General features: G+C 42.1%; 1 protein-coding gene across 6 annotated transcripts in view; it reads left to right on the forward strand.

Moving 5' to 3' along the window:
• gpc5c (glypican 5c) overlaps nucleotides 1-16,185 on the forward strand; it is a 106,750-nt gene that overhangs the window by 41,150 nt on the left and 49,415 nt on the right. For 5 of the 6 annotated variants that reach the window (XM_030402386.1, XM_030402387.1, XM_030402388.1 and 2 more), the window contains 3 exons: nucleotides 4,783-4,946; nucleotides 6,090-6,146; nucleotides 6,822-6,944. In XM_030402386.1, the coding sequence (XP_030258246.1) occupies nucleotides 4,783-4,946; nucleotides 6,090-6,146; nucleotides 6,822-6,944 (344 nt within the window). The remainder of the gene's footprint in view (nucleotides 1-4,782; nucleotides 4,947-6,089; nucleotides 6,147-6,821; nucleotides 6,945-16,185) is intronic. The other variant, XM_030402385.1, reaches the window with a different exon arrangement.

Genomic DNA, 16,185 nt, shown 5'->3' on the forward strand with positions numbered 1-16,185 from the left:
TTGCAAAAGGAGCATATATACATACATACACTGGTAAATACCTTTTGTAAATAGGGGTGTCATCCTCCAAATTCACTGTTACATCCAGATCAACAGAGTTTAGCAAAAAATTCCACCTGTCAGGAAGATAGAAAAGAAAATTCAGTTTGTTACAAGGTCGTCGAATCTGTCCTGAGTAAACCTTCTTCCAAAACAAATCAATAAAGGATCTCTGGCAATGCTCTCAGATCTGTTCAGTTCAGTTTTCCCCACGAGTGAACTCTGTTCCCAAACAAATCAAAAAAAGGATCTCTGTTTAAAAGAATAATTAAAATAAACCCAACATCTCCAGCGTTGTGGGAGGTAACTCCAGTACAAATGGTGTTTGTGCAAACGGGATGTCTTAAAGTGGAGCTGCGGGTTAACACTAAGTTAGCTGTGTCATCTTTAAAGTGTTATTTTAACATGCAAATACATGGGACTAAAGAAAAAAATGCTGAGAGTACTGACAGGCCTGCCTTTGATTCTCATGATCGAAATCGAGACCAAATCAATTTCTGATTTAGAATTCAGATGGCAAAAATAGATCGTATAGCTTGCCTGGACTAGTTCTGTTGACGCAAGTAAACAACACAGTAAGCTCTAACTGGTAATATGCATGCACACTCATCAATCCTGCCCTCAGCTGTAGAAATCAAATTTCACTGGGTAGGTTAATGCACATAGAAAACATGTCTTGTATTTCTCCGAAGTCTTTCTGTGTGGCCAACATGCATCCCACCAATCTGCCCCCTCCATCAGTCTCTGTCCTTAGGCAATCATATAAGGAATGCGTCACAAAATAGCTGAAATTGTGAAGGTATAACAAGGACAAACAGGTGTTCACACGGCATACACATACAAAAGCAAGTACTCCTGCTGTTCCCAAATGGGACTCTCATTCTCACGCCCTCATCAGGTCAAGAGATAATTGATTTATGGCTGTACTCTAGCCTGTGTCATTATTCAGCCTGTTGTCTGATTGGCCCTCAGGAATATGTGGACACAAGGGTCAACCCATCATGTCTCCATTTCTCAAGAGGATCCATAAAGAGGATACTGTTTATTTTCCCTATGGTGACTTTGTGTTCTGTTTACTCTGTTGTATGCTTGGTTAGGCATAAGAATGATTTGTGTCAGCGTTTTTGTTTTGAAACTCAGGCCTTTCTGCAGTCTCTTCTGGCCTCTTCAGAAGTGGTGACTTTTTGAACCTTACTCAGTGGTTTGGCTGTAAGAATAAGGGGGTAATGCAAACAGAACTGTGACTGACCTCCTCTCGATGTTCATATTTTACTGGGATGTTTACATTTTTGTCTCAGAGAATAGCAGGATGTCACACAAAGGCAGGTGAGAAATGGCACCGGATTTTAAAACTTTAGTCTGCCTCTTTGAAAAGTTCACAATGACAGGATTAGATCCTGTCTTAATCCTCCATTTATCACCCCCGCTGAGAAAGGATAACCTGTAACGCTGAGCTTCTTGGTAGACTTTCAAGTGCTGAATTGAATTTATAGCCTTTGGTCACATGAAGTGAATTTAAAACCCAATGTTAAACTTTTGGGAGGTACAAGGCTGCCCCTTAGTAGCAATAAACGTCTACGGCAGCATACCTTTTTCCCTGCTCTTTTAAACTATTGGCATCACACTATAACAATTCTTCAATGCATTTTTGATGACAATATATGCATAAACATATACATATATTTATATATAGAATAGAGAACAGGAGAAAGAGCAATCAAGAATCAAAGAAAGTCTCCGTTCTGGTCAGTCCTTTGCAGACCCACCAGTTGCACAGCTTGACCAATTTCACGCACACACACACACACACACACACACACACACACACACACACACACACACACACACACACACACACACACTCACTCTCTCTCTCTCTCTCTCTCTTTCTTTCTCTCTCTCTCTCTCTCTCTCTCTCTCTCTCTCTCTCTCTCTCTCTCTCTCTCTCTCTTCCACAGTGCTGTGGACCTCCCAAACACTGCAGTCTGGACATGATGTTGTAGGACTGTATGTTGTCAGAAATATGTGTTCTTGAATCTCTGGAATTTATTTGATAGAAAAGTATTTGTTTGCTAAATAAGGAAGAAGCATGTGGTTCTCTTCAGCCACATCTGCCATATTGGCTAAGTACTGCAAGTACTTATACGCGTAGTTTATAAGCAGGGTGAGGCAAGTTTGCATGGTAAAATGAATGAGCCTTGACATTTATAGCTTTACTGCTTCTTGGAATTAACAGTGCTTTACTAAGTCATTTGATTTGTTGTGACAAACACTATTGTACTTGCTGGTGCTCTCTGAGCAACGTTGGAAGCACAAGATAATCAACAAAATATAGTATAAACTGTAATTTTAGATTATCCTTGTTTGGCATTACCCAGGCTCAGATATTACAATTTGGCTAACCTGGTTTCATCAAATATTCAGCTTTACAGGTTTGAAGTTTTCCAATTGCTCTGATAACGAACACAACGTGCTGTGTAGACGGTATGCAAATGAATTAAACAGTAACTGTCTGCAGTGCACAAGCGAAGAGCATTTGGCTTATTGTGTTGAAAGGCTACATGCCTAAAACAGTTGCTATGTTCTATCTTTTCTCACTGCCACAATGTAATGTGTGTGTGGCATGTTTGCAAGTGCATGTGCGGCTGTGAGCTGCTCTACCACATGTGAGCATGTTTTATTGGTCCAGAGGGAGTTAAGGTTAATGCAATAAAACGGCCATCCCCGTGCCCAACGTCTGCCTCACCAGAGGATTTAAGACCAGAGTGTAGTTAGGCTGCAGTAGGAGAGAAAGGCTACAGTAAAGTGCAAACAGTGCAATTAGGAGGAAAGATGTTAAGGTAGTTAGTTATGCTGTTAGAAAGCATCTCTTGGATTCATGAGCCACTGACAACCCCTCAGCTCAAGAATAGCTGATTGTTATGTGAAAACCTCCATTTAAGCTCTATTTATAAGGCACATGAGATGATGGATGTGTCTCACCCTGGAGGGAAAGTATATTATTAGCAGACTGGCAAGACACCGTTTTGTGACCATTAACACATATTTCAGCTGCCTCCTCTTTCCAGCATGTGGACACGCCCCTTCAACCAACCATTTAAACACAGATGCTTGCCAGTTCCTTCCCAAATGAAGTTTATGTATTTGTTTGTGCATTCCTTCGTTTTTGGCCCCGCACATGCAATTCTAAGCACTTGCATTTCAGTGGCAGTGTGTCTGACAGGATGAGAACAGTTTGCACAATTGTTGTGATGTTTTTACTGGTAGGGGCATCCAGAGCAGATCCGCAGGTCCATTTTCTGATCCCTTGTTTATTGAAACTCATTGTACTCCTCTGTGAGTATGTACAAAACACATGAAAATTGCTCTAACTCAAAGAGCTATTTAAAAATAAACATCATCCTTCCCTAATTCAAAACAGTGAAGGAAATGATAAAAAAAAGTATTCTTACCGCTTGATAGCACTGGGTATGGATGTGTTGTATTTGGGCTGCGACGCAGCCACTGAAGCTGATCGCTCCATTGAAAATATGTGCATAATCTATTTCTGAGGAATGCCATGTTGAGTTGCACAGAGCCAGGCAGGAAGTCAGAGAAGAAAATGGCATTGGTCATCTTTTTTTTTCCTTTTGCAGACTCCCAATCATATATCATGTAAAAACAAACAGAAACCCATTGAGCTGTATAGCCTACTTTGCTGTGGTAGAAGCACAAAAATCAAGGAAAAATGACCAAATGAGTAAAAAACTATGAAATTCTATGATTATGAAATTCTCCCAGTGAGGTATGAACCCATGTGGAGGACGAAGCAAAAGACCACCACATCGTAGAACCTGATGGAATTGAAGCATTATACCAGGAAAGCAGCACATTCATCCATCTTTCTGGGAAGAGTCGCAGTGTGCTTTAATGTATGTATGAAAACATCTCTAGAAGTTAGTAGGCAACCCTTCCTCAATGAAATCATTCTTGTTCGTTCTTATTGTAAGGCATATTTTTCCACATCAGTCATGAATATGTAGTGCTGTTCAATATTACACAGTCCTGTTGGACGTCCTTACACCATGACTCATCCCTCTGGACGAAACAGTGTGCATACACTGAGCACTAGAGTTACTCAGTCCAGCGTGCAAGAGCCATTACACTCTGTCTCTCTGGCTAATTGAAGACCACTTAATAACACTGGCCAGGGGCTTTTAAGCCAATGAGTTGTCATCGATTTTACCCCTGGGTTTGAATCACACGCCCCTTCGTTCTCCTGACTGCGCTGTCTCCTCCTCTCTCGTGCTGGCTTTAATAGCCTGCTGGAGATATTCACCATCGTTGCCAACTGTGCGCACGTGCATTCACCTCTATGAGGTAGTGGAATGTTCTACATTTACTGTCAGCCCTCCTTGCAGTAACTCACTCATCACACCATTTTCTTTCATCACGTCCCTCCCTTTCACGCCCACAGTTTTCCCATGTTGTCCGTTATTCTGAACTTCTCCGCTCCATAATTCTTTTCACCTCTCGTCACCCCACAATAATTCAACTGAAACGTAGGAATTCGACATTTAGAATTGATGGCATCTATTCCAAAGAAAAGTGTTCACTTTGAATAACCTATTTGGGTTTATATGCTTTTAGATGTGCAGGTGCCAATTGGCAGTTTATGGAAGTTGCCCTGCAGCTCCACCCATGCTGTTTAATGTTTTCCTATCTTAACAGGTGTGTGTGTGTTTACTCTATCCTTCGCCACAGGTGGACAAGGTGTGTGGCCTGACTACTAGGGAACCTACAAGCATGCAGCCCACTAGCCCAGAGGTCACAACCTCTACCGTGACCTCATCTTCTCCTCGTCCATCTGCTGCATCCTCCGAGCCTCTACCAGAGCAGTGGCCGGGGCAGTTAGCCCACATGAGGAGGTAACTGTGAGGTTTACTGCTGCCTTTTGTAAAAAAAACAAAAACAAAGAAGAACTTTTTTATTTCTGGCAACTATTCAGCTGCTGCTTTTTGTGATTATTGATTAATTACACTGATTTATGGTCAGCTAGATGGAAATCTAAATAAAATTAAAACTGGGCAGTATGACATATCCTGCCGTTGGACAATGACTATTACCAGCTGCCATCACGTCTTTCTTTCTTCATATGGTTAGTTGGACACAACACACACCCACTCACACATAGTAAATGAGTCCATGCCCTCCACCTGGCCTCTGAGGCAGCCATCCCATGCCCACAGCAGCTGGCAGCACTGTGCCAGGAGAGGGGGAGCGTGGGTAAGATTAATCTTGACGGACCGACAATTTCCTGTTTACCCAGACGGCCATACCACCAACTCTGCACACCAGCAGGCCTCCGCTTAAATAGCATCTCACACACAGAAACACGCACACAAAACACACACTCGCAGCATTGCCTGCCTGACCTTGTCCCAAACCATGAATCACTGCATTGATGCCAGCCTAGCTGACAGGTCTGGCCTGGCACTGCCACCGCCATTCATGGCAACACAATCCAGCTCCCTGCCTGCTGCCAACTCTGACCAAAGCACATGTGAGCGCTGACCACTTCAGAGACATGGCAGCACCCACTGCAGTACAGAGGGAACAGTCTATTGCTGAAAAATATGAAACATGATAGAGTAAAGCAACATTTATGTTTCGTTTTAAAGGGGGAAAAAGTATGAATTGAGAAGCTCAGCAGAACTTTCTTTGGCTTTCCTTTGAATATTTAACTATTCGCACATGTGCAGATGTTTGCTTGTGTGTTTGTTTTCCAACTTAACTTAACTTATACATTAAATACCAGTATCTGTTTTAATTGTCGGTGTGGTGTTGGGAGAAATGGTTATTGATTTATATGTGGTGTGGTCAGTCTCTGCATGTGCATGAATAATCACTCTCTTCCAGGGTCAACTGACTGTCTTTTCTCCCTCCTCCCCTCGTGTCTCGTCGTGTCATCCTTTTGTTTCCTTTTTCTTTCTCTCATCCCCCCTTTTCACATCCCCGCATCCTATTTGCTTGCAACAATTTCCCTGGACTTCAACTCCCATCATTCCCAGCTCGTTCCCCCTGAAACCCTCCAAGAACAATAAACATAGTCTGAGAACACTCTCTAGGTAAGCATGAACACAAGCCTCTTATTTCTTCTCACACACTTTGTCTAGCAATGACAGCTCAAATTGTGACACCTTTGACATTTCAAGTTGCTTAACGGTTGATTATGTTTGTCTTTAGGGTGCATCTTACAAAGTCATCTGTATTCATATCATCTGTTGTTCTTTAACAATGATTTCCGACACTGTGTGACTCAGCACATAACCTCTCATGACCCCCACTGTTTTTCGCCAGCCGCTTTGGTGGTAGCAACGTGTGCCCTATCAAAATACCATGCCATTGTTTTGCTCGAGACGACAGCGTCTTTATCGATGACATGTGTTCGCGGATCTGATGAAGCAAGCGCTTCGGCGCATGACTTGATTGAGGAAAAATGTGCTGACTCAGCAAAGTGGTCCTAATCACTCATTATCATTCACCATCAATATCATCACATGTATTTTTCGCATGCGTGTATTGTTGAATGGATTGCAGACAATGTTTGTTTTTCTTCAGTGGTGTTGTACCAACCAACCAAGTGTGTCCACCAACTGCACCAAAATTGCAGCCACAATCACGTAATGCATAATTCAGTTGAATGTTTTCTGACATAGCTGTTGATTTAGAAAGATGTGTTGTATGTATTAAAATCACTTTATGATAATATACTCTTTGCCGATTTGTCTGCTTTTCCATAGGGAGTTCTTGTTGTACCTGCAGCGCTACAAGTCTTTCTTTGCAGCATTACCAGAAATGCTGTGCGAAGGAGATAATGTAGTGGATGACTCCCACTGCTGGAGCGGAGATAGTGTTGTGGAGAGGTAAGAGAAACATCCCCAGATCTGATATTTTTGTTTTACACTGCTGTGAACACAACTAGATTTTATTTTTCTTACTGAAAATGTAAGATTCCCTTCAGCTGACCCCTTGACATATGCATACACCCCAAATCAGTTGTTCTTCTTAGATTTAATAATAAGAGCAGCATAACATTATTTAATTTTGGTATTTAGTCTTGTGCTGCTGTGAGAATTGCTCATGATTAGGCAACCTTTTGTATCTTGTTACACAACTATGCTGAAGCCAGGTGTTGCATAAACACATTTTCTTGGCAGCATTGTCAGTCTGAAGATAAAACTTTCATTTTCTCCAAGTGACGCTACAGTAGATGCTGGCTGAAGTGCATCTTTTTTTCCAAATAGATCATCCAGTTTCACCTGATAACAAAGTAATAACTCTAATACCTTGCTTTGAGATGGATTGATTTTCGAATACATTCAGATCTGAGACGGCCTGCTGCACATTTGTGTGTATTGCTTGTGTAGCATAAGTCATTCTGTAAGTGTGTGGCAGGCTGTTGTTAATCAGTGTGGAAATAAGGAAGTCATTAGATCCATCTCCATATTGAGTGAATGCAGGCAGAGAACAAATAGTTGTGACGTACTTCTCTCCTTTGTCTGAGAGTCAGCTAATGAGTTGTTATCTGTGCCTTTCTCTGTCTCTTTGCTTTATTGGATCCTTCTCTTTCATATGAGGTTTTTATTTTGTGCTGATTTATAGGTGTGGCACTGGATCCCTTTTCCTGCTTACGGTTTTTGGTGCATCTCACAGAGACTGAAGCACTTACTCTCTCTCTCTCTCTGTTTCTATGTGTGTGTATGTGTGTGTGTGTGGTTATGTGCTTTCTCAGTCAGCATAAGAAGAACAGAGAAATGATGCAGATTACTGAGCCAGTGAACGTCTGTAACTGATTCCCCCTGCTGGATCTGTTTCTTAGACTCTCTCAAAACTCAGTCCACAATTATGACAAGGTTATGCTCTCCTTCTGCTGTGGCCCTAAACTGGCTCCCATTACCATGGCACCCTCAGCTTTTGGCACTGTCAGTATTGGCCTTGATAGAGGAAAACAGAGGTCCGGGGGATGCCTTTTCCCCCACGTTCCACTCCTATGAATGTTGTCAGATCCTTTGGCCGCTGTCCGTTTTGCTTGGATTAAGCCATACATTGTGCTTTATATGAGTAGATGGGAAGACATTAGGGACATGAACAGATGTGTCAGATTCCAAACAGACCCTTTTATTATCCTCAGTGGCTGGCAGAAGCATTTTGTTTGAGAATTTCACGAGTTAGTTACGCTTTAGTTAGCTAATAAAATGTTAGCTTCCAAGATCTCATCATTGTTTTAGTTTGGATCTCTTCTCTTCTCTTCTTCTCTTTTCTTGTCTCATCCTTCCATCCTCCCATACTCTCCTGCTCTTCCCAACTGACGAGGATCTGCCAGTGACTGAGAGATATGAAGCAGACCACCCATTCATCAAGGCCAATGACAGTGTGTCAGCACACAAACTACAGTAGGCAGCCAATGTTTGTGTGTGCCAGGTCCATGATCAGGAGCATATGAGTGAGTAAACACAAAGCGAGGCAGCCATTCAGCACCTAAAACAGAACAAATCTCTGATCTTGTCGAGATTCGGCTTCTTTGTCTGTGGTAAAAGCCAGTTCTTGCGTGTCACTTTTACCACCAAGGGCACTATTTTTTTCAACAACAGTGCTAATGGGTTGTATCGGTGTGTTATCACACAATCCCTGGTGAGAGCTGGGTCTTTGCTTGTGGTGTCAAGTGTGCTTGGGTTGAATAAGAAAACAGTACCCCACTGAAAAATTTGGCACCACCCATAAACTGTTCAGAACAGCCTGTGGCTATTCAGCAAACCTCGCTCACTGTATCTGACTCTGTTGGCATGTATTAGAGAGAGAGAGAGAGAGAGAGAGAGAGAGAGAGAGAGGGGTGGGACAGGGCATGAAAAGGGTTGGCGTTTTGATGCCGTGGTGCCCCCTGTGCCTCCCTGTGCCCCTGAGGAGGGAGGCATGATGGAGTGATGTGGGGGAGGGGGGCTTGGCAGCATAAAGACCCATTGTGGAGTCAGTGGAGTGGGGCACAGCCCTGCCGTGGGGACCCCCAAAGCCTGGAGGGGAAACAAAGACCCTCCTATGAGGCTGCATGGGAAAAGGCTTGGACATCACTGCCACTACTACTACCACTGCCCACACCATGTCTGGGAAAGTTGCATGAGAACAGCAAAGGAGATGAGAGAAGGGCAGATAGTGAATACTAAAGATGAGAAATGACATGAAGATGACACAAGAAGCATGGTCCAAACTGGACATGCTAAGCTTCTATGGTGTTAGTACATGTCACAGACTGACTTCCTGTGTGGCGGGCACACAAAGCCTCTGAGGGCTTTCTGGTCACAGACACATAAACACACATTCACACTCACATATCAATCCACACGGGATCCATATGTTGTTCAACAGCTGGAGGGGTTATTCATTCAGACACAATCATACTGTGCTCGGCCCACACCAACATGTGAAAACACACACACACACACACACACACACACACACACACACACACTTGTATGCTGTAATACTTCAAAGCACATCAAAGGCATTGGGGATTGAAATTCCCTTCCTCTCTTTATTCAGCATCTGATGACAGAGGGGCGAGCGGGGGGCAAGCAGTTGTACTTACAACCAAAAGTGCGTGTTGGCATGTGTTCAAACATCTCTGAACATTTACAGCATCACATGTGTGAATACTTTGCACCATCTTTTCCGGAAAGATAAGATCAACCAAAATTACCACATTCTTTTTTTAGATTTGCCAGTTACTGTGCATCTATTGTAGCAGTCTTATCACAAACTGAAATAATTAATTGTCGTCTCTCTTCACTTTAATAATGATAAATACCATCCTTATTTTTCTTGCCTTTGCCTGTCACATACACACTTGGTGGAGTAGATAGTGTCTGCAGGTTGTGAAACAACGCTGCAGGCTATAGGCATGTTATGGTATCATAAAAACGTTGATTAGCTTTAAACACATGGGGAGGTAACCTCAATGATGGTTTCATTAGACAACAGCTTATTGTTAAATTCCTCCCAGACAAAACCAGAGCCAGTATAATTGTGTTGGCAATTCAAAGTGAACTAACTGAGCAGGGGTAACTCTAGGGTAAGGCCAGAAAGCTAAGTGTAGGAACCTCTATTTTTTTATTAGAAGCAGCAAATCAGGTGCTGAGCAGGTGACAAAGTAAAGAGGTTGAGTGGAGAGTGCAGTTTAAAGAATAAATTGTGACCTGGAACGATTGAAAAATACTGTTTTGTCAACCAATCACAGCTGTCTGTTGTTGTTGTTGTTTTTTAATTTAAATGAAACTCATGCATCATCCTGTTTCACAAAGGAAAGTTAGCTGCATTAACCATGAAAGAAAACCATAAACATCTGTTGGGTCTACAAATAAATGGTTCTGCCCTCAAGCAGGTGCGGTGTTCATACAGATCTTTTGTACATTTTGGAATAGTGCTTAATTTGATCTGATGTTTCATCCTTTTTTTTATTTTAAACGAAAAGATCAATCAAAGTTAGTATGAACAACAGGTCGAAAACAACAAGTGATGATATGCATTGTTTTAAATGAGTATGTGGAACTGTGTAAACTTTATTTTTTGCAATTGCATAGGTACCTTAAAAGTGCTTCAGTTGTACTTTAAAAAGCTTTAGGCTGTAACCAGGAAGGAGTCGACACTTACATTCTAAACTGGTAGCACATACCATGGGAATGAGACCTCAAGAAGAAACTTGCAAATAGAACCGTTACAGTAAGTGAGAAAAAAATCCATCCATCCATCCATCCATCCATCCATCCATCCACCCATCCATCCATCCATCCATCCATCCATCCATCCATCCATCCACCCATCCATCCATCCAACCATCCAACCATCCATCCATACATCCATCCAGTGGCAGCAGCAACAAGTAGTCCAGACCTCCCTCTTCCCAGAAACGTTTTTCTGCTTCCCCTGGCATTCCCAGGCCAGACAAGATATATAAGTTCCTGTTTGAACTTAACTTTTACTCCACAGTGCATGTGTTAGGAGAAGATTTAAATGGTCTTGGCTCTTCATCTGCATTTTATAGCTCATAATCTCTTTTGGGATTCACTTTAGATTGATCTGATTTACACACCATATACAGACAGAGAGTATGCTGTAGGGAGAAAAAGAAAAGGATGAGCTCTCAACATGAGTGCGTGTAGTACATGTAAGTGTGTAGTGCATGTGTAAATGCATGTGTAGGTTCTGTGGAAAACCAATAACTCATACTTTGGGGAGGATTCTGAAGTTTTGGATTAGCTCAAGGGGATGGACTACAGACAATACAGCAGTGCGAGTGCTTCTGAATGCCTTGCATTTTTTTAAGGTTATGACAATCCATTTGTTTATCATTTTGACATCTGGAATCCATTCTGTTATTGCAGGGAGAAGCAGGGAGAGCGCTGCACCGGGCAAACCTCTAACACTCACTTCTTTCCTTCTTCTGGTCCCATCAGCTCATTGTATTTTCTTTTTATCTTCTCTGCCTTCTCTGTGTCGGTCCCTTGGGTCAGAGGGGCTCGGTTCGAAAATGCAAGGGAATTGGGTAATGAAATTCTAGTAGAGGGGACAATAAATTAATTACTATATGCAGAGGACGGACATTTCTCTCTCCGTGCCTGTATGTGCTGTGTATGTTTGGCCAAGGACTTTTTCCACAGCAGAAGTCAGTTCATTCTATTAAGTGCGTTCTTTTTTACAATCTAGACTTCAAGGCGACCATGATGGAATGGTGGAGTCATGAGAACAGTTGACATCAGAGAAAGAATGAAAAGTTATGGAAATACAGACTTAATTCATCTTGCGCCTACCCTTTCACCTTTTCCATTTGCATTTTGCAAAAAATCTGTCAGTCCTTCCTCTTTCGATCCCACAATCCTTCTCTTCTATTTCTCTAGTTCTGATGTAGTGGCCCATCCCTTTCCCATAACCCTGGGCTGCTGCCTGGGACCTCAGCATGACCCGCTCTACATTAGTACGTTGCTTAGACTCTCTTTCTTTGCGTCTGTATCTTTGTGTTGTGTGTGCACGTTTGTGCATGTGAGAGAAATAGAAAACTACAGCGATCATATTTCAGTAACAGTTATTTATTCTTTCTGCTGAAATCCTGGGATTGTGAGAGTTTTGACTTATGGTATTTTTAAATCTGGAGCTGTGCACAAAGAAAGAAGGGGAAAAGTGTTAGAAGATAGTTTGTGTGTTAGTAAATGGGATTTTGTTGGCCTCACTGTACAATTATTTGGCTATTTGGGCCTGAGTGAAGAGTGTTTATGGGTTTCCGCCCACTCAAACTTGGCTTTTATGGGGTGCCTCGTACACATTGTATGTTTGTGAAATTTCTTTCCAACCCTTTCCAGTCTTCCCATCATCACTTAATAGAAGGGACACCGTTTCAAAAGCCCCTCCCTGCTGTTGTGTGTCCAGCCAGTGGAGTGGGTTGAGCTAATATAATTAAAGCCCCACAATAGACTGGCATGTTTTACTGGAGCAGTTCCTACTGGGCGAGGTAGACAGAGAGTGCACACTAAACTCTGTGCTTGCCCATTGGCAAGGCATCAAACTCATAGCAGGAGAGGTTGATGAGAAATGGAGGGATAGACATGCTGAGAACGGGGAATGGAAGTATGGATGAGGAAACAATGGATAGAAGGAGAGATGACCTGATGGATGGATGAAGGAAAATTTGAGGGATGTAGGTCAGTGGCAGCAGGAAGCAGTGGCTTTAGGAGAGCCCTCTGTCTTTGTGGCTTAATTGCCTCTATGAGCCAGTTTGAAGTGCTCACTGCTAGTGCGTCTGGTTGCCAGCCAATAGTGGTCTGTGTGTGTGTTTGGGAGGGTTGTGTTCACCTCTCGAGCATCTCTGTATCTCAGGCACGCATTTTGATAGACTGTGCCAGCGAACAAAAGGACAGAACCCTAAAAGATTTTCCTTCTTGATGTCAGCGCCAATGATTACATGCAATTGCGCACATAAACACCACACCGCCCAGAGTATGACGTGCAAAACAAAACAGTCGAGGATGAGTCCTTCAGGACGAACCCTGCATTTTAGAGGCAATTTTATCTTGTGTCATAAAATTGCTCTTGGAAACCACCACAGCTATGCAATGTAGTGCACTTTTCTCGGCACACACTTTGTGATGCCTATCATGGTGTCGCAATGATAGAGCTGTCTTTGCCTGTGTCAACAGTCGGGTTTCTAATGGACTTTTTATTGAAATTGCAGTTTAAGGTACCACGTTTTTTACATTAATATACAGTACTAATTCAAAAGTTACAGTATACATCACATCTCTGTACCTGTAGCCACTTGTGACTTTATAGTGGACCTTTTATGCTTTTTCCTCTTTTCCTTTTCTTCAGTGTTTAATAAATGATCTTATGCATCTCAAAGAACTTGAAAGTGAAAACAGTCGAAGTCTGCGCCAACAGAAGCTCTTTTGTTCTACACAAAACACTGCCCCTGAAACGCCTCGTCAGTAGTCTGGCATTAAATTCCATGATTTTGTAACATCACAACACATAACTATGTCTTACATTGACATAATTAATGCCTCGTAGCAAATTTGGCATGTAACAGTTGATTTAGTACAGCTGCTCTGTTGTTGTTAGTGTTTATGCTGGCTCAGACACGTGTGAGCTGACCAATCAAAAGGAGCCTTGGTATTCAACGAGGGGTCCTTAAAGAGACAAGAGCTAAAACAGAGCATTTCAGACAGAGAGAGAATTCAGTGCTGCAGCAACAGACAGCATGAGAGAACTCGTATTTAAACCTGTTCTAGTAGTAACCCAAAATAGAATTATGAACCTAAAAACTAGCATGTCTCCTTATACGTCATAAAAGTAAGAATTTGAGTAGTGGTAAATTACCTAGATTCCGGTGTGCCTACCAAAGAAAGCCACATGTTTGCCACTTGTTGAAGTGTGACTTTCAGTGCAGTTAAAAAAAAATAAAAGTAGTTCTCAGGTAATTCAGTCCGTGGTACTGTGTGAGAAAGGCTTTATTAAATCTTACCATATCAGTAACACACACTTACAGACTCACTCAGCTCAGTGTGCCTTTTAACACTCATCAAAGGCAGAGAAAATCCACTTTCAAATCTCTGCTTTGATCCAAACACGCAGCTTGTACTGTAGCCGTGCAGACAAAGGATTATAGATCATCACACTATTTCTGTGTGCCGCAGATAGTGCACACTCAATACAGAACACATTCACACACCCAACACACATCAACACTCACACAGCATGATCACATCTGACTTGCAGGGCTGAACCTCTCTCTGTCGTGACTATTTTTGGGGCACTGTTATCCTTTTTCCCGGAGGATACAGCAGACTTTACAAATGTCAGTTACTGTACAGTCTGATTGAATGTAAGTTTTTGTCTGAATTGGAGCTGAATCTTTCGTGAAGCAATCTACACCTGTAAGTCCGAATTTGGTGCCCATGACGATCATTGGCTAGATTCCCTGTGGAGTTTTAGTGTGAATGTGTGTACCAGTTCAATTTTCAGTGTGTGGTATTTACCATTAGAGTGAGATTCTTGACAAGACGTCTGGTTTGAATCCAATTGCAAGTTTAAACGTCAGGCCAAGTTGTTGTCCAGTCCGATGGGTAAGTATGTGAGTTTAAAATTAAAATGAATGACAAGCACGGGAGGAGAGAGGGAAAGCTAACAAAACCAACTCTGTACAAACAGCAAAAGTACAGTACACTACTGTGGAGGGTGTTGTGTGTGTGTGAGAGAGAGTGTGTGTGCCTGTGATCTGTCCTCAGTGTGTGTATGTGGTAACCTGAAACCACAGGGAAAACGTTCCTAGAATTCCGGGTGGGTTTGGTGTCGTGGCTCGCTCACTGGAGCCCCCTGAGTGGTGCTGGGAATGTGGCCTCCGCACGGAAGAGCTGCAGAATGAAGGGAAAGTCCCCCCAGCCCCCTGCCCCACCTTCATACATTCATATACACTTCATCCTGCTGCCAAACACACACAGACCGGTCCTTCCCCACTTATCAATTGATGTATATATTGACAAAACAAAGGTGCATGAAGATGTTACTGAACTGTTTTGTTTGACCTTTGACCTTACACCCTAAACCTAACCCTGTTGCCCTAACCTCACTCAAAACTGTGTCTGTAGATGTATATCCTGGGTCTTTTGCTAAATATTGTATATAATATATAGGACACTATGAGACACAGCAACGAGTTTGATAAAAGTATTCTGCAGTATTGGCATCTCATAGTCAGCAGGGTCAGTCTTATTGTGGCAGAGTGATGATGTAGAGAATGACCAAATTTTAACTGGATTCCGCCTCCAAATTTGGCTCCAGTTTGAGGGTGCAGACTTGGCCAATTGAATGAGAATCAGAAAATGTGCTGCACTGGACAAGCTTTTTGGTCTGTCTCAATTAATTCGTAACTTTTTAAGTACATAAATAGTACACTGCAAAAGTTTTTCATTTAAATTTAAATAGAAATGGTCATCATTTCTAGATAATAATGGCTGGAAAGTCAGGTGACAGAGACATCCCACTGCCATATAAACTGTAGACCTGCAGTATTTTTGAGTCTGACAGAGGTTTGCAAAATTCCAGGATATTCAAAATGGAAACTCTGTAGAAATAAATGGGAAAATAACATGAATGAAATGGAACTGTGAGGGTTATTTATTATCATATTACCAATACCTTATTTTAAGCTGGTTAACTGAAATATCATTAAATATCAAATATATTCACTCCAGTAATATAGTACCTTGAAGCATGTAACCCTTCGGCTCTGGCAGTGCAGCAGAGTGGGCTGCACGTCACGGGAGAATGCACTATGCATGCAGAGGATTGTAATTATACTGAATTCCTATTATTCAAATTATCTGTTCATGTGATGAAGCATGTGCTGCTGTATGTAGCCCATGGTTACATGGTTTCAGTTTTATGGGAACATTCCTTAGCAAAACATGCCACAGACCTAGTATTGCTTTATTATAAATATTCCCCCTCAGTATTCAAAGTTAGATTTTTATAATGAAATTGTAAGTTTCCTTAGAAAATAACCTATCCTTTGAAGTCCTAGACAGAACAGCTGAGCATCTCAACAACAGGTGATTGAATAGTTTG

This window comes from Sparus aurata, chromosome 21 (assembly GCF_900880675.1).
Source record: "Sparus aurata chromosome 21, fSpaAur1.1, whole genome shotgun sequence".
In the NCBI taxonomy this organism is placed as follows: Eukaryota; Metazoa; Chordata; class Actinopteri; order Spariformes; family Sparidae; genus Sparus; species Sparus aurata.